Source organism: Neofelis nebulosa, chromosome X (genome assembly GCF_028018385.1).
Source record: "Neofelis nebulosa isolate mNeoNeb1 chromosome X, mNeoNeb1.pri, whole genome shotgun sequence".
Taxonomy (NCBI): Eukaryota; Metazoa; Chordata; class Mammalia; order Carnivora; family Felidae; genus Neofelis; species Neofelis nebulosa.
Genome location: NC_080800.1, coordinates 110,175,438 through 110,193,895, shown reverse-complemented (window position 1 = coordinate 110,193,895; position 18,458 = coordinate 110,175,438). Strand labels below are relative to the sequence as shown.

General features: G+C 49.1%; 1 protein-coding gene across 1 annotated transcript in view; it reads left to right on the top strand.

Annotated features, from left to right (window-relative positions):
* GPC3 (glypican 3) overlaps positions 1-18,232 on the top strand; it is a 422,633-nt gene extending 404,401 nt beyond the window's left edge. The window contains exon 8 of the mRNA XM_058714569.1: positions 17,694-18,232. Coding sequence (XP_058570552.1) covers positions 17,694-17,863 — 170 coding nt within the window. The 3' untranslated portion in view covers positions 17,864-18,232. The remainder of the gene's footprint in view (positions 1-17,693) is intronic.
* Positions 18,233-18,458: the final 226 nt, after the last annotated feature.

The following is an 18,458-nucleotide window of genomic DNA, read 5'->3' as shown; positions in this document are numbered from 1 at the left end:
CACTCTTCAGTTCATAAGCTGTGCAGATAAGCTGACAGATAGTTAATGGCCAAAACCCCAAGGAAAAAGGAACTCCGTTTTAAAGGAGTGTACGTTTAAAAGACACTCTCCTAAATGTCTCTTGACTAACCGGCACCTCACATCGTGCTGGAGAAATGGACGGAGGGAAATCTTCAGAGCCTCACAAGCTGAGAAAGATTGCCGAGCGTTTGAAAGGGTTTAGGGTTTCATCTGGAGACCAGCTGCACCCCACCGCGCCTGTGCTCGGATACGCGGCACGCCAGCCAGGCTGGCAGTGGAAACGGGCCCAGGGCCGCCTGCAGGTAAGGGGGGCACGGCCCGCACACCCGCACCTTTCTGCCCGGCAGGCCCTCGCTCCCTGACTTGCACTTCCTGTCAGTCAGCGACTCTGTGACCAAAGCACAGGACCCTTCCCTGAACACTCCGGATCACCAGACAGTAAGGAGGAGAGACGGACGGACGGACGGACGGACAGACACATGGACCGTGGGAGGGTGGGCATTAAGGGGGGCAGGGGGCAGTGTGAAAGCTTGAGAGCCTTACTTAGGTTCCAGAGCAACGTGTCTTCGGAGGAAGGTCTCGTGGTCATGGTTTTCTCAAGCGACAAAAATAACCATGCTTGCGGAGCACGTTAAGGTTTGGAAGTCACGTTATGGAACTTCTGTCACCTGAAACGTAGCAGGACCCTGGTAGTGTTAGCAGTGTTCTCTGCTCACAGGCCGGGCGGCGAAGGGCTGTGGCTCAGGCTCCCTCAGAGCCCTCAACAGCCCCCCGCCCCCCAGCACGCTCAGAGTTGCCACAGCACGTGGTCTGTGCCTCTCTTGTGGCTCATCGAGGGCAGGCCCCGTGCCTTCTCCCGTTTCCCCTGGCCGGCCTGGCTCCCCCCGTACAACCAGGCGCGTTCCTGGCACGCACCGAGTGTCATTAATTCATGGCACTGACCCAAGCAGACGTCACACGAAGCCTCCCAGCCCCCCGTGGCTGCCGCATCCACCACCAGTCCACTCCCAGGGCTCATTCTTGCGAACACACTGAAACCAAACTGTCTTAGAAGGACTCAGGTGATGGCAACAAAGATAAGGGCCAAGAATCGGATACATTTCAGCCCTCTTTCCCCGCCAAAGCCACCCTGGCCAGGGTTCCAAGAGGTCTCGGGGAAGGAAGCTAGAGAGGGAAGAGAAGAAAGTGAGGCGAAGAGAGGAGGGCCACTGGCCGGTGAGGAACGCCGCCGAAGTCTGTGTTCGGCCCATTCCCTCTAAGCGCTGCCCGGCCGGCTGCCTGGCGGCTGGGGCATGAGAAAGGTGACACCAACAAAAATCAAGTTGAAAAGGAGGCCTCCTAAACTTGGTCTTAGGCTGAATGCTAAGGGAATAGATTTGAGGATTAATTTACCTTGTTGTTAGTCAAAAGGGGGCTTCGGATTTCTCCCCTGGGTGACCTAAGCTGTAATCTGTCTCTACGGCCCTCTGTTAATACTTCTTCCATTTGGGAGGAAATCACAGTGACTGGAGAAGCTCAATTTACTTCCTCTAATCTCTCGGCAGAGAAATGAAACAGACAACAGAATTTCTGCGGGACGCAGGGAGACCTGATAGGGACAAATCAATTGAAGAAAGCCATCTCTATTTAGGGAGACCGCATCTTTAATCGTGGTAATCCCTTTAGCAAATTGCTTTCTCTGGTGACATTGCATACCTAATTGCAGTTTGCTCATTTTGATTTTTCCCTTTACGTCAGTTGCTTAGCCGCTTATGCAGTTGTGGACGTGCGGGCCGAGCAATGAACTTATTACTGGCATTAAGGATTCTCGGCCAACTGAGTCTCGGGACCAAAATGTCACCACTTTGGGAAGTGAATCAAAGGTCACCAGACAATTAGGTTTCCCTTAGCACCTCCTCAAAAGACCGCTTTTCCACCCCTTCATGATTAGGAGTCTCTTCTCTGAGAAGTTTTCGCAACATCCACCCAAAATTGTGAAAATAAAAATGAAAAAACCACAGCAAAATGGGTACGACCAGGGACTGTAGTGAAGTTTACATACTAGGATTTTGCTCCACAATCCAATTTCTGTGGCTTTGTGTAACAGCGCTCTTCTTGATGAACGCACTCTATTGCCAAGTGACATTCAGCGGTGGGTTACCGGACCTCCAGGTTGTCTTTATGACGCTGTGCCCAGCCAGATTTGTCATAGCTCGGAAAGCCATAGTTTGTTTCAAATGAATCTTTAAAAAAAAAAAAAATAGCTGTTGCATTAGGGTGATAACATTCTAAGATGGTTTTTCCCTAAAGATTTCTTAATGTCGTCCTATGTCTTGATAGTCTCTACATCATCTTTTTAAGAAAAAATACGTTAATTTCCTTTCCGTCCAATCTTCTCCAACCAGTCTTTCCCACTGTCCTGCAAGCTAGCTCCCATGCAACCTCCCTCGCTACATGCCAGCATTATCCTAGGAATCCATCTTCTAGAAATACACCAGGTATCCAAAACAGATAGTGTATGTCTGCAGATGTTCACTGTAGCGTTGTTTGGGCCAGGGAGGAAGGAGAAGCAAACTGAATGCCTCTCGGAGGGGGAACAGCTAATTGTGATATTCGTCCTGTGGGATTTCTTGCAGTCGGTAAAGGAATGGGGCCATTCTACATGTATTAATATACAAAGATTTCTCAGACGTTGTAGCATATGCATATGCATAGAAAGAACCAGTATTTCGTTATTTACCAGTAATTACCCCTGGGGAGTTATGGGAGGTGGGGGAAGTTGAAGAGGGGGCTTTCTTTGTTACTCTATCTACTCAGGTGTTGTTTGAGCCTTTTTGCTTCAAGAATGCATTCATGTGGTGAGTAGTTTAAAAATTAACAAAATAAAAGGACCCTATCCACCGTGCGGAGGATAGTTTGCATGAGGACAAAACCAGGAGGCTGCTAGTCCAGGTGAGAGATAGAGCATAATCTAAGCAGTCCCAATGGCAATGGAAAGGAATTCACAAAATAGTCAGAAAACAGAATTTCCCGGATGCGCTCATTAATTAGACCCGGAGGATGAAAAACGAGGAGGAATCTAGGGAGTCTTGCAGGTTTCGGGCTTGGGCAACTGGGTGGCCAGTAAGCGGATATCACCAAACCGGGAGGGGAAGGGGGCAAGGGTAGGGGGATAGGATGGGAGGGCGCACCTAAGGGACTAGAGATGCTGCACTGTTTGTGGCTTGTTGGGTCTGAGTTGCCTGAGAGCCGTCCAGGTAGAAGTGGCCCGGGAGCAGGTAGATCTCTAGAGAGCTGTCTGAGCAAGAGAGAGATTTAGGAATCCTCAGTGATAGCTACAACCAGGGGCACTGAAGAGAACATGCGGGACGACTCGTAAAGCAAGAAGAGTGGAGGGCCAAAGAAGAGAGGAGGAAACACCCATCTTATTTAAGAAAAACAGCCTGAGGAATCCTCAGAGGAATCTGAGCAGGATCCTGAGAGGTAGAGTCCTGTCAGAAAACAAGGGGAGGCCGAGCTTCAAAATAGAGAGTGGCCAACAGTATTGGATGCTGCAGGAGAGCTCAAGAGGAAGAAGTAAAAAGACTCCATTGAAGGTTTAACTGTAAACTGGCATGAGGGATCTTACTGGGTATTGTGCTGATGAAAATGCTCTAAAATTGAATGCTGATGAGGTTGCACACCTGAATTCACTGAAACTCATTGAATCGTACACCGGCAATTTACTTGAAATGGGTGAATTGCATGGTATTTAAATAATACCTCAATAAAGTTGTTCAAAAGGTAAAAATGTAAAAAAATAATAACAATTCATCAGACTTTAGTTTGGGGCAAGCTAGTGCCAAGGGGAACTTTCCAGTCTAATCTCTTCTTCCTAATTGGTTCGGAAAACCCGGTGAAACAGAATGACAGGAATCACGCGAGATTACTGACGCTACTCCCTGATCCCCTCCCATTCTCTTGCAGTATCAGAAACTACTTTACGTTTGATTTGCGTTTCACCAAGCAATGAATATCACTACCCCATTCCCTGTCTTCCTTTGGAAAATTGGAGAATAGTCGCTGTGTTTACTTTCATTATTTTCTTAGCGTATATTACCAGAAGAAGTTTAGGGTGCCAGGCTGTAAGGCCTCGGTTTTGATCTTTTGTTGTTGTTGTTGTTGATTGCATTTAATGTGTTTACACGTGGCTTCTTTATTGGCCACGCAAGACCTATTCACTCTGACATGCCATCATTGATTTCCTTTTTTCCCCCTAAGTGTTTATTTAAATTCTGGTTAGTTAACACACAGTGTAGTGTTACTTTCAGGTGTACAGTATAACGATTCAACACTTCCATACATCACCCGGTGCTCATCACGACAAGTGCCCTCCTTAATGCCCATCACCTCTTGAACCCATTCCCCACCCCCCTCCCGTCTGATGGCCATCAGTTCGTCCCCTTGAAATCCCACCGTTTATTTTATGATGCCTCTGTTATGCCTATAGCTTGACACCTTGCTCCTCTCAGCCATTTCCTTCTTCACTTGATTTGTCCGGTAAGAAGATGTATTTATGTTGGTTGACGCGCACATTCGATGTATTCTGCGGATAGGTAAAGACCATGCCAAAAATTCCTGTCCCTTCTTAGTTGTAAGGAACCAGGGCCACCCTTGACTCGACTTTTATTAAAGCATTCGTTTCTTGCTAGTTGCATCTTCTTTTTATTTTGGTTTAACATCTTCCTGCTGCTTTTTCGACTCCTCCTTAGTGATCTGGCTGCCCCACTCTTTGTAGTAGAATTTTCCTTGTTACATCTTTATAGCTGTGGGTTTGGGCCACTTGGCATCTTTTTACCTTTCCTGGCCTCCCTCTGGACTTGCCTACTTTGTTCTAATGCCCACAGAGCTATTTGTATGAGGACCATCCAGCTTTTTCTCCTCAGCTGCCTTCCCCCTGGGTCCTTCAGACTTATGTCCTAATCATGTGCCCAGAATGGCTTTTCTCCATCTGATGCCTCTTCTTTTCTTCCTTTGGATCCTGGTACCATTATGTAGCCGCACTGAGCAAGATGTCTACCCCCTGCACGTTACTGCTAATTATCTTCTATTGGTAGGGAAAAAATTCAGTGTAAACATTTCCTGAGTTCCTTGCTTCACCTTCTGCAGAGGTGGTGACCTCTTTGGCCACCCCGTACCCTGTACGTGCATTTCATAGTGCCTGATAAATATTCACACTGCTCCCTTAAAATTATGTCTTGGTCGATAGCTCCTTGGCGCAAACGTAAAGCCCTCCTCTCTAAGCTCGCCATGGTCTCCAAAAGACGGCATCCCTTTCTTTGGGAGAGGTTCCAAAGATGCCTCTTTAGATTCCTCTCCACAGAGTATCTGTGTCAAAGGGAGGAATGCAAAGGTCACTTTGACCCTGTCCCTTCACCCTTTTCCCTGCCACGAGACCTCTAAAGACCGAAATGAAATCCTAGAACCTCAGGGCTGGAAGGGCCACTGAAAGCGATTTAGCTTCACCCTCATTCTATGTTTGAACCCCTTTACCAATATCTCTACCAGATGGCTGTCCAAGCTCTCCTGGACCACCTCCAGAGATAGAGCTCACTGTCTAGGGGCAGCCTGTGCAATTTTCAGATTGCACTAGCCGTTAGAAAGCTCTTTATTGAAGCCCAAACCATTTTCCCCTGGGGAGAAAGACAAGGCCGTGAAATAGCAGCAACTGAACCGGCGTGGTGGGGTGCCTGGCTGGCTCCATCAGTGGAGCGCGCGACCCTTGATCTCAGGGTCGTGAGTTCGAGCCCCACGTTGTGTGTAGAGATGACTTAGGATAAAATGGCGTGGCTATGGAGCCAGAAGATTCTGAGATAGAGAAGGGAAATCACAGAGAGGGCATGAGTTGAGGGGATCAGGCAGGACCAGAGAAATGGCGCTGAGCGGTGACCGGGTGGGATTGAAAGGTTAAGGAAGGGGGTATTGGAACTGCTTCTAAAACAAATGGAACCCTGGTGAGAGGTTGAAGTCAAAGTGGGAAGGAACAGAAAAGCATCTTTACGATTCAAAGCCCATCTGAGGATCCCACCCTTGCCCTTTGCCTGAGGATATGGAAAACGTCACAGTGGAGACCTGAGACCGTGGGAGTGGAGCGGTGACTAAACAGAAGAGGAGAGAATACTTGGACACCGGAAGAGTTTAAAGAGCAATGGGGAGGGAGGGCAAAGTGACCGGAGAGATGGAAGAGGGGGAAAATGAAAACATGGAACTTTCAGGTTAAGGAATTGTATTTCTCCCCATGCCACCAAGTCATTGTATTTTCCTGGCAGCGATCCCACAGACCTCTGCGAGGGGAGAGGGTGCCGGCGTGTGTTCCTGCAGGGACTGAAGGCTTATTGCTGCGACCTGTTACAGCCAAGCAAGAAGACGAAGCTGTATTTTGACGTCACACAGCCAGGCGCTGACATTTCCATCACCGGCAGCCCCTGGGCTTGGGCATCGGTGGTGATGTAAAGGGCAGGGTGTGGCCCAGGGGTGGGTGGATCTGGAGGCAGAGGCCGGCGTCAAAGGTATGGGAACCCAGTCGTGAAGTTTCCAAGCAAGAAATAAACGGAACCCGCTCACCAGAAAACCCGGTTCCTGCCCAGCGTGGCACACGGAATGCCGGCGTGTGTCAGCTGCTCACATAGCAGGGCATCAAGTTCCAGGCAGCAAAAGGGAATGAGAAAGTAATCTTTGTAGATCCCAGCCACCCTGAGCGCAGTGAACTGATGCTGGGGGTAATGAGAACTGGCTGTTGTCGGAAGGGCTTTGGAATCCAGGGGTCAGGGTGCAAGCCCTGCCATTTGCTTCCTGGGCCACCCCGCCACTGGCCTTGCCTTTGTCTTGTCTTCACCGTGGCTCAGCGGGACTCTTTCCCTTAGGGAAATCATCCGTTAGTGGGGATAGACTCTTCGAGAAGGGAGTCTGCCAAGCTAGTAGCCCTCGGTAGACTGAGGACAACGTGTGTGTGCGTCCCGCCGTTGATTCGTGCATTCATTCAGTCGGTCAGCTAACAAGCGTGTGTGTAAGCATCTGTGCTAGCCAGGTGCTGTGTGGCAGCTACAGGGAGGAAAGAGATTGATTTCTTGCTTTGATAGGGCTTATGGTCTAGCTAAGGACAGGAGCGTAGAAATCACTAACTTTCCTATGAGACAAATTGAAAGGAATGCCATAATAGAAATGCAATCCAATTAATAGCCAGAGAGAGAGGTGATTAATTTTGGCTGGGGCGAGATGAGAAGGCTTCCTGGAAGAGGTATCATGTAAGCTGAGACCTGAAAGAGAAAAACAGAGAGAGAGAGAGAGAGAGAGAGAGAGACTGAGACCATCCCAGGCTGAGGGAACAGCATGGAGAAAGACATGGAAACTTCAAAGAACTTGCCTTTTCCAGCAAATGAATGGGACGGTATGACTACACTCCATGGTACTTGGAGAAATATATGGGCAGTTGAAACTAGAAAGCAAGACGAGATGAGATGGAGACGTTCATAAATGCCATGCTAAGGAAATAGGACTCGATCCCACATCCAGTAAGGAGCCATCAAAGGATTCTGAGGAAGAGAGAAATGTGACTCAACCCATGATTTAGGAAAAAGCATGTCGTCTTGTTCCTGCCATCCCAGAATAGAATGGTCTTTCCTGGATAGCGGTGGGCCATTGGATTGGAATGGGTATCGTATTTAGCTGGGATGCTGAGGACTCCAGGGACGTATGGAAGGGGAGAGGGGCCGAAAGAAAAGAGAGAAATGGCCAGCGTCCAAGGACAGAGGAGAGAGCGCCTGTGTGGGTGTGGGATCAGGTACTCCCTGACAGTCCAGACCTAAAGATGGGAAGGTAGGAAGATAGATCCAGGAGGACAAGGTGTTCTTCCAAGTAAATTGAGGGGAAAGTAATCTCAATTCCCCGATCCCATTGATGATGATGGAGGCATTTCACAGCTGGAGAGATTTTGAGGAAGAAATTCAGGTGGAACAACTTAAGGAAGTTTTTCATCTGTCATTTGGGAGGACACCTGCCTGCTGATGACTTCTGGCCTGCAATGTTCCCACATCCAGGCTGAGTGTTTTCAGGGACTGGAGCCATTTTGACCCATTGGCTCTTGTACCCATTTTCTTTGCTGTTGGGCATTGACAGGACGTTGCAAACATTTTAGTTCTCAGGTACATTTTTTTGGCAAGATCCACCGTGGCTTATTAAAAATGGAATATTACTAAGCTTTGGGTTTTCCCATCTAAGTATGTCTAAAGCTTTACCCCAAATGCCATCACAGTGCTTTTCATTGAGCATCTTGGAGCCTGGGCTTCAAGGTACCATAAGGCCCCTCCCTCACTCTCCTGACACCTCTCCAGCAATTGGATGTGGCTACAATAAGAGACATTTTGTGTTTTCCTTCTATGTCCTCAAAGCCCAGTGACGCATACCTCTGTAGCTGCATCGTGCCTGACATTTATTTTATAAACAGAGCTCCATGAATCTAAACCATTAACTGCTTTTTTAAGTAATGAGGCCAGAGTGCATCCTTTAATTGATTTTTTTTAATTGATTTTTTTTAATATGGTTTAGCAGCTTAGCATCATCTGTGTGAGCCACAAAAATAAATGTAATCTTCCTGCGATGGTATACAAATTTCTCTTCAGCAATTGGTCTCCAGTGAAAATCCTTGACAAAAGCTCCCCTCTTCCTCCATTCCCAGTTGAGGAGCCACATCTGCAATTCTAGGGTAGTGTTAAATATCCATTCAATTTCATTCTTCTGGACAACTTGACTTTCTTTTTCCTTTTTTGTTTTTTTTTTAACATTTATTTATTTATTTTCAAGAAACACAGGGCGTGAGCAGGGGAGGGGCAGAGAGAGAGGGAGACACAGAATCCGAAGCGGGCTCCGGGCTCCGAGCTGTCAGCACAGAGCCCGACCCCGGGCTCGAACTCACGAACCGTGAGATCATGACCTGAACCGAAGTTGGCCGATTAACTGACTGAGCCACCCAGGCGCCCCTGGACAACTTGACTTTCAAAGCACTGAAGGGGTATCATTGGGGGGTGGATGCTGTTGTTATAGGGTACATCCACACACTCACCCCTCTCCGAAGTAAAACACTAGAGTTGCAATGCAAGTCCCTTCAGGAACTGGCATGTGCCCCAAACGCCACTGTCTTTTGGTTTCTATAGTTTTTTTCTTTTAATCGTGGTGAAATATGTGTAACGTGTAAAATATTAAGTGTGCAATTCAGTGACGTTAATTACATTCAAAATGGCGGCAACCATCACCACTCTTTCCAAAACTTGCTTATTCTGCCTATTTCTATTTCATGTCATGGAGTCATAGAGTGTGTAGTATTGTGTGACTGGCTTTTCACTCAGCATGTCTTCAAGTTTTACCCATGCTGCGGCACGTATCGGCACCTCGTTCCTTTCGATAGCTAAACGATATCCGTCGTATGAATGTGCCACCTTTTGTTCGTTCGTCCACCGATGGACACGTGGGTTGCTTCCACCCTTTGGCCATCGCGAATAATCTGCTATAGACGTGGGTGTGCAGGTATCTGAGTGTCTGCTACACGCTGCCCGTGTAGCAGGGATAACAAGAATACGGCATTTCCAAAAGCCGTCTCGAGTTGGCGCTCTGGAGGCGCCTTCTGACGAGGCGTGGCGGCACAGACGAGTTAGGTATTGTGACAGGATACCTCAGGCCCCGTCGGGGTGACGGTGCCTCGTTGCATTCACTCTCAAACTTCTCCGAAGGCTGATCAGCGTTCAGGGAACCCGTAGTACCTCCCGCTCTCTCCTCAACTCAGTACTGTCTGGTTTTTCACCCAACCACCCTACTGAGCCGTCTCTCGGCAATCTCCTGGAACCATCTGGTTGACACATTGGGTAGCTGCTTCTTAGTCCTTACTTTGCTTAACCTCTCAGTAAACAGTGGGCCATGCCACCCCTCCCCTCTTTCCAATGTTCTCTTCCCTTGCCTTCTCGAAGCCCGTTCTCATCATCTTTTCCCCTGGAGCTTGCAGAGCAGTGTCTCTGTCCCATGGCATGATGTAACTTCTCCTGTGGGAAGTGAAGGCTTTGATGAGGTATGATTCCCGTGGAGCCGTCAGGCAGCTTCGGGTCAGAAGGATCTGTCAACATGAGATCCACAGAAGGCGGCGGTAATTCTGAGGCTGGCTTAGGAGGGCCAGCGCCCACGCCACCCACTCGTACTATCAGGGTTTCTAGGACACGGTTGTTCTGCTGCTGGGAATGTGACTTGACTCATGATGTACCTAGATAGGCACGGTGGTGGCCCCTGTCACAATCAGATTCTGTAGTCAAATGGTTTAATTTCCAAAGGGGTTAAGTGATATTTTCGTTTCTCCCTTTCTTAATGGCTCATGGCAGTAGCGAAGCATCGGTAGTCGTCGAACCTCCTGGAAACCGTTTTGTATCCATAAACTTAGCAGTCTGAGCCCCAGTTAAGGGCAGTTACCGTGGCGTTCCTCTCAACAAGGAAGTTGCCATAGAAAAGCCTACCTGAGGTCATTAATTAGGAGTATGTGAATCCAAGCGTCCAGCTTTGAGTACTGTACAAAGCCCGGATGACTCAAGTATCCTCACAGTGCTTTGAAGACCTTCCAACCGAAGCACCCTGTACATCGGTGAACAGAGTGGACACCCGTTCCAGAGGACCTCGGACATGACCTGAAGGTCCTAGTAAACGTGAAATAATTTATGAAGTCTTAAATGCGTTTGCAAACGGTACGTTTCTTTTTTGGTTTTTTTCTTTTTAATCTATTTATTTATTTTTGAGAGACCGCGAGAGCGAGCAGGGGAGGGTCAGAGAGAGAGGGAGAGGGAGTCCCACACAGGCTCCACACTGTCAGCACAGAGCCCGACGTGGGGCTCCATCTCGAAAACTATGAGATGGTGACCTGAGCCGAAATCAAGAGTTGGATGTTCCACCCGCTGAGCCACCCAGGCGCCCCGCGCGTTGTGCGTCTTCTACTCCATCATACGGCCTTGCGTGGTTTAGTAGAAGATGGTGTGCTTTTCCCTCCTGTATCTTTAGGAAAAAAAGCATGCCATGGCTTTGTGTACCCACAGCCCGCTGCAGTGTAACCTGAAGCCACAGCTACCCCGGATCGGATCGAGCGACAGAAGCCACCGTAGGAGAGGCCACGCCTCTACTGATGGGGAAAGCCACCGTATTTTTCCACATCCCATCATTGTGACTGAGGACGTTGGCAGCTGGCCCGGGCTGTCAGAAATGCAGTGAGCATCTCCTCGCCCAGCCCTCTTCCAGGAGAGGCCGCTGGGTTATTCCCAGAACTTACAGTCATTTCGCACACGAAATGGGCATCTCACTTGCGCGCCGCGAAGGCGTATCGTGAAACGGGCCCGTTCCGAAAGGGGTCCCAGTAGACCAGTTAAGACCCGGAGGCCCCCAAATGGGCCGGCTTCCCCCTGCCCGACCTGCGAAGCAGAAAACCTAGACTCCCGGAGGCCCCCGGGGTCATGAACAAAGTCACTTTCTTCCGCTTTCAAACCCAGGTGGTCGTTTGGCACCCGAAAGCTCACAGAGGAGCGGGGCTCGATGTGGCGGGACGGAGGGTGGCGTTGACGGGAAGGGCGAGGAAAAGCAAGATGGGTCGGGGATTCTCAAGCGAGTGGCGGCGCCCGAGGGCGGCCGTGAGTGGACGGCGGAGTGAGCAGTAGCGCGGGGAGCACGCTTTGTGCCGACGTTTCCCCGCTTTTAGCGTCCGGGGTCCGCCAGGCGACGGGCCGAAGGTTTCACACGGTCCTGCCTCGGGAGCCAACCGTGCACGGCAAGCGCGAAGCGCGGGGATGGCGGCGTCGCTCCGCTGCTCCGTCGGGGCCGGGTTGAAGCCATCTGCCGCCGCGGGCTTGGCAAGGAAGAGCCCCCCAAGCCTGGCTCAGTGGCAGCGCTCTCTCCCCTGGAATTTTGATGGCAGCTCTCCTTCCAGGCTGCCCTGGGAGGCCCGCCCGCTGGCGCGGGTGAGGCCCGGCAGCGGCGTGCTGCTGTCCTCGGGGGCCCGTGCGGTCCGAGGGTGAGCGTTTGCGTCCCGTTACGCACTGGAGACCCCAGCGGCTTCGGAGGAGCCCGCGGGCTTGTCTCACTGGCCGACGGATCTTCCGGCGCCGCCCGTGCGCGCCTGCTCGGTGCACCCCGGGGTCCGGCCACTTCTCCCCCGAAGCTTCGCGTGTCCTGGCTTCCGCGCCAGTCGTTACGCCAGGATTTAAAGAAAACCGCGGTCCGGCGCACATCTGTGTATTGCCGGCGTCTCTCATGCAAGGTTAGATCGGCTCAAGCAGAAAGAGGATGCAGAATTTGGTAGCCGAGGAACGTCACCAGAAAAACTCACATCCGAAGAGAAGCGGCTTGCTTATGGAGGTTCTGCTGGGGACAGAGCCGCTTGGCTGGTGTGGGTAGAGGGAGGACGGCAGCCTGCCGAAGACCGTGTCCCCCACTTGGGCCCCGGGAGCCCGGGGATCGGAGGGAAATAAAACCAGAAGGGAACGGAGAGTTCATCCAGTCCAACGCCCTGATTGGGGCAGATGGAATGGCAGACGCTCAGAGTAGAGGGAAATGAGTTGCCAAAGGAGAACTAGTCAAGACAGTGGCTGAGCCAGGGCTCCAGACTCTGCGGGTGGGACAGCCTTTCTTAGGGACTCCACTGGGCGACTCTGAGTAACTAAGGCTGACTCAGTCAGTAGAGCACATGACTCTTGATCTCGGGATTGCGAGTTCAAACCCCACACTGGGTGTAGGGTTTACTTAGGAAAAGAAATAAATGAAGAGATTACCTAATCTGCAGCACTAAGGAGGGCAAAATGAGAGTCAGAGCTGAGTGTGTAATTAGTACAAATTGTTGGCTCTACCCTCTAGGTGTAGTTAAAGTGATTACACATAGAAGCCAGTTTCTGGGTTTAGCGTGAGATCTCCTCGCTGGCCTAAAACGTTTCACCGACAATCAGTCGCATGGTAGAAACAATTTGTGTGCGTTTTCTAGTATGTACCTAATAGAGCAGAGATATATTCTGGGAAATCACTGATAAACGAAGACATGAATGATTGAAAAGAGAATGGTTTAAGGGGGTGCCTGGGTGGCTCAGCTGGTTAAGCATCCGACTTTGGCACAGGTCATGATCTCACGGTCCGTGGGTTCGAGCCCCGCGTCAGGCTCCGTGCTGACAGCTCAGAGCCTGGAGCCTTTTTCGGATGCTGTGTCTCCCTCTCTCTCTGCCCTTCTCTCTCTGTCTCTCTCTCTCTCAAGAATAAATAAGCATTAAAAAATAATTTAAAAAGAGAATGATTTCAAATGATTGTCATAATCTAGTTTGTAGCAAAATGAGAAGGTTTTGGTATGGTGTAGATTTAGCTCTTTTGTAGGTTTGGTTTTTTTAAGTTTATTTGGAGAGAGAAGAAGAGTGCATGCATGTGCACAATGGGGAGGGAAGAGAAAGGAAGAGAGAGAATCCCAAGCAGGCCCTGATGTGGGGCTCGAACCCACAAACCGCGAGACCATAACCTGAGCTGAGATCAAGAGTCAGGTGCTACTGAGCCACCCAGGTGCCCCACTCTTTTGTAGGTTTTTTTTTTTTTTAATTGTATCTGCTACTGGCTGATCTCCAGATGGTTTTTCCACAGGCTTCTTGTGTTTTCTAAGATGTCTGACAATCTCTCCCACTTAGGGCTGTCCTACAAACCGTTAACAATGATCTTCCTAAAAAACACAGGTCAGACTGTGATTTTCTTACTTTGAAAAACCTTCGGTGGCTCCCTATTGCCCACAGAGTGAAGTCTTAGCATTCCCAATCCATCATGATTTGGCCCTTACTTGTCCTTCCTGCCTTACCTCTCTCCCCCTGAGCATGCCCTACCTGCACTCCCTAATATTGGTGGTTTCGCTCAAGCTGAACCCCCTGCCGGAAATGAATGACCAACTCATTCAGCTCTGCCGTAGTTCCATCCATCCTTCGTGGTGTAGATTATATCCCAGTTGTTCTGAGAAGTCTTCCCAGATCCTTCTATTTGGAGATGTCTCTCCCCAACATATTCTGCTTGTGCCTCTATCTGAGCCCTCATGACCTTCTGCCAAGTATCTGGTTGGTTTGTGTATTAGTCTGTTTTCCTTGCCAGAGGGCGGGATTCCTAAAGGCAGGCACTAAGTCTTTCTCCAACCTTCTAGCTCAATGCTTGGGACCTTGTAGGCTACCATTAAGTTTGTTGAATTAAACTGGATTATAACACCCCCCCCCCCCATCCAGGGTTGTCCACATTCATCTTTTTTTTTTTTAATTTTTTTTAACGTTTTTTTATTTATTTTTGAGACAGAGAGAGACAGAGCATGAATGGGGGAGGGGCAGAGAGAGAGGGAGACACAGAATCAGAAGCAGGCTCCGGGCTCCAAGCCATCAGCCCAGAGCCTGACGCGGGGCTCGAACTCACAGACCGTGAGATCATGACCTGAGCCGAAGTCGGACGCCCAACCGACTGAACCACCCAGGCGCCCCTGTCCACATTCATCTTTGACCAAAACTGGTCTTTCCTCTATCTCCTATAATGCTTCATCGTCATACTAAGCTGTCCCCTTTGTCACTAATCTCCATGATGGTGGCCCAGGCCCAGAATGTGTCTTTGGTGAGACTCGCATCAATGTAAGCCATAAAAGCCCAGCCGTAGGGTTGCTGCTGTTAGACGGGGAGCCTCACGAAACCTTTAGCCACAGCTTCGGAAGCATACAGAGGTATTCCGAATATTCCGGGGGGCCCTTTGGAGATGGAAAACTCAGGCCAGCTTTGTGCTTGGGGAATCGAATAGCCCTGACCATCATTGCTGATTTCTTCAGAGAAATAGAAGTGACATAATTTCCATTTTCGGTCCTCAAACCCAGAGCTCTTTTCAGAATTGCACAAAGCTTAATAATGCTACTCAAACAAGTATGCGATCACTTTCACGTGGAAACACTGGACTCTTCTCACGCTTTTGAGAAGTTCTCTTTGGCAGTACGTATTTTCCTAATCAAGGTGGATTTTTTTTTTCCCAAGAAACAAATACATTGCTACTTAAATCGCTACAGTCTATTTGATACACAGAATTGTTCAAGAGGTGGCATAGCTTCGTGTGAAGTTTCAGGGTCAGACCTGTGTTCAAACAGCACTTCCGTCACTTACCAGCTGTGCAGATATGGGCAAAAAAGTAACCTGGGTTGGAGCTTCCTCATCAGTAAAATGGGAATCGTAATGGCTACTTTGCAACACTGTTGAGGTTAAATTAAATGAGATAACGTATGTAAATAGTACAGTGCCTGGCACACAGTGAGGACTCACTAAGTGGTAGTCCTTTTTATGATTCCCAGACAAAGGGTCCAAGAGATAAAAATAACAAAAGAGGTCTTTGGTGGCACAGGAGATTAGAAACTACCAGACCTGGCGTCTGCCGGGCTTACCGTCACTGCTCTAGTACACGAAACCGTTCGGTGTTCCCGGATTATTTGAAGGGCAAAACAAATAGCACAGGGGCCGGGTGGTAACATTAATAGATGTTGTTTCATCTTGACGTTGGGCAAAGGGAATATCCGGAAAAGGAATGTGGAAGCAAGGCTCAGAGTTCTGTCATTCAGGTCAACCCTAAAAATACTCCCCTGCATTTAAGTTGAGAAGTTGCCTCGAGACTCAAGGCTGCGCTTTCAACAGATAGAGCCATATGTGTTCTCAGCTTTGGTGAAATCCGATCATGACCTGAGCCCGTGCTGACCTCGGCCTTGCCTGTGTGCTCTGCATAGTTCAGCTTTCAGAGAAAGACGTCTGACCTCCAAACAGAGCACTGCTCTTTGTTTTTTTCTTCTTTTTATTTTCTTTGTATGTATTTAGTTTACAGGGAGAGGGAATCCAGATTATAGTCTGGTGAGTCGCTTTTCCCTGGGTAAGAGGGTTCCCTGGAAAATTGGATTTGAATTCTTACTGGCCCTCAAGGCAAAAAACTTTCTCAGCTTTAGAGAAGCAGAATGTAGTCAGATTCATATATGTGACAAGTTTCTTGGTACGGCAATGAAAAGCAAGTGTACTTAACAACAAAACAGAAACATTGTATCAAATATGATCGGCAAAGGATTCAATAAAATATATATTCCAACGAATAGGAAAAACCTTAATACCCGTCAGATAAAAAGGCAAAGGATATGAACTGTTAAGCGTTAAGAAACGTAACTAGTAAACTAAGGCAGAGAAAAAGTTGATCTGTGCAGCAATCAAATACATACAATTAATGAAACCTTGATATATCATCGAATGCTGACCACGTTATCTTTTTGCAAATGAGGCCGGTAAGTCGCTTTTCTCATCATTGCCGGTGGCATTAGAAACTACAGTAGCCCTTTTGGAGAGGAGTGTTGCAGTCTGTGTAATCCCCCCTGGCTTTGATCACCTTGACCTTGCTGCCTGCTCTAACCATTGCCAGCTTCAGAGCAGCCCCGGGCCCTGGCGCTGCTCTGCAGGCATCCTGGACCAGCTGAGTCCCCACACTGTCTTCCTGTGACTTACTGTTTCATCCCTTGTAAGAGGAGCTCTTCCTTCCCCTTCCTTCCTTCCCTCTGTAGAATCCCAATCATTTCCTCTGTGCCTTTTGCTCTGCATCTCAGTGTCCCCAAGGGATCTTTCCAGCTCCGCTGGCCACAGGACAGTTGGCTGCTGAGGGCACTCACATCGCATCACCTTCCCAAGCTATTGAAATAGCCACATTGGCGACAGAGTCTAGAAAAGCCATGGGAGTGGAATTGAGTTCTAAATCTGGAAAAGCAAATCTGAAAGAAACTGACCTCTGCTCCAGGGTTGGCCATCTTGAATTTCCTGATACACCATTATCTACTCAGATTTGCCTTCTGAGAGATGTTCAAATTAGGCCGACGTCAACATCCCAATTTCTTTTTCAGAATCGTGAGCATATCTCATAAATGGTGGGTGGTCAAAGAAGGAAAGCCCTTGCCCTTCAGCCTCTCCTTGGTCTTTGCTTAGTATCAGTTTAAATCCTATGCATTAGATTGATTTTGCTGTGTGTGTGTGTGTGTGTGTGTGTGTGTGTGTGTGTGTGTTTTAAGGGTTGGCATAAAAAGACGACCGCAAAGATCGGAGAAGAAATATTTGGGAAAAATAAAACAACTTTTAATGGCAAACTACACTGTCTCGACTCTAATTCAAGCAAGGTTCCCAGGAGAAAATCTATGGGGCACAGGGCCCAGGAAAGTCACACTGGGGGTCTGCAACATCTCCCAGCCCTCTGACACATGTACACACAAGGGCACACACATAGTCACCCCCCACCCCCCAGCACCTTACATTTTAATACCGGTGAGATGTGGTGAAAATGACCTTCCAGCACAGCCTTGCCTGCGGGGAGATGTTACAAAGTGCCAGTGTGCCCCCTTGGGTGTGAGTGGAGCCAAAGGGGGTGGGGGGAGAAGTCAGCCTCTCCCCGTTGGTGTGACCTCTGCAAAGAGCCCCTCTAGCCATCCCCTTCCGCTGGGGGGCCGCACCCCCCCCCCGGCACCTCCCCATCTCCTGGCAGCCATCCTTTCCACGAGAGCTGGGGCATCCCAACGTTCCAGACAGATGCTGGAGTCACGGCTGGCCCACAGCTGATGCTCTCCTGTATTTCACCTTCTTCTTTTCTTTCGGCAGAACTGGCTTACGATCTGGATGTGGATGATGCTCCTGGAAACAAGCAGCACGTGAATCAGAAGGACAATGAGATAGCGGCCTCTCACAACCTGGGGAGCGGCCACTTCCCCCTGAAGGTTCTAACCAGCTTGGCGATCTGTGTGGCGTGGTTTTTCTTCCCGGTGCACTGACTTCCTAGTGCACCGCACACGTGCTGCCCTTCAGCACCCTGTGGTCCCCCCCTAGAAGGGGACCCACCTTCTTCTTTTTTTCTATTTTTTTATCTTGTATACCTCCTCCGGCCATTAAGTAGAAGACTAACCGCGTGTGACGTTTTCGAAAATCAAATGGCGTCTTTGAGGAAGGTAAATTTTAGTGGTAGTGTAGATCGTCTTTTTGCAAAGAAAAAAAAAAACACTCAAGTTGTGCCAAATTATTTTCCTATGTTTGGCTGCTAGAACATGGTTACCATGTCTTTCTCTCTCCGTCTCTCTCTTTCTCTTTCCCTTTGCATGGATTTCTTTGGAAAAAAAAAAATAATAAATGCTCAAATAAAAGTGCATCGGGTGTTTTTTGTAAGCCCGTGTACACGGCGACCGTGTGGGGATTCTCCTCCTCCTCACCCAGCTTTCTGTTCGGCAGGAGAAAATCCCATCAGGTGTCAGTGAGGTCCTTTGGCCCCACCTCCTTGCCCACCTTTGGACTGGGTAGGAGTCCTGGCCCCCCGGCCCCAGTCAGAGCCGCCCCTGGCAAAACACTCCCGGTGCATAATCTGCACGTAGAAAT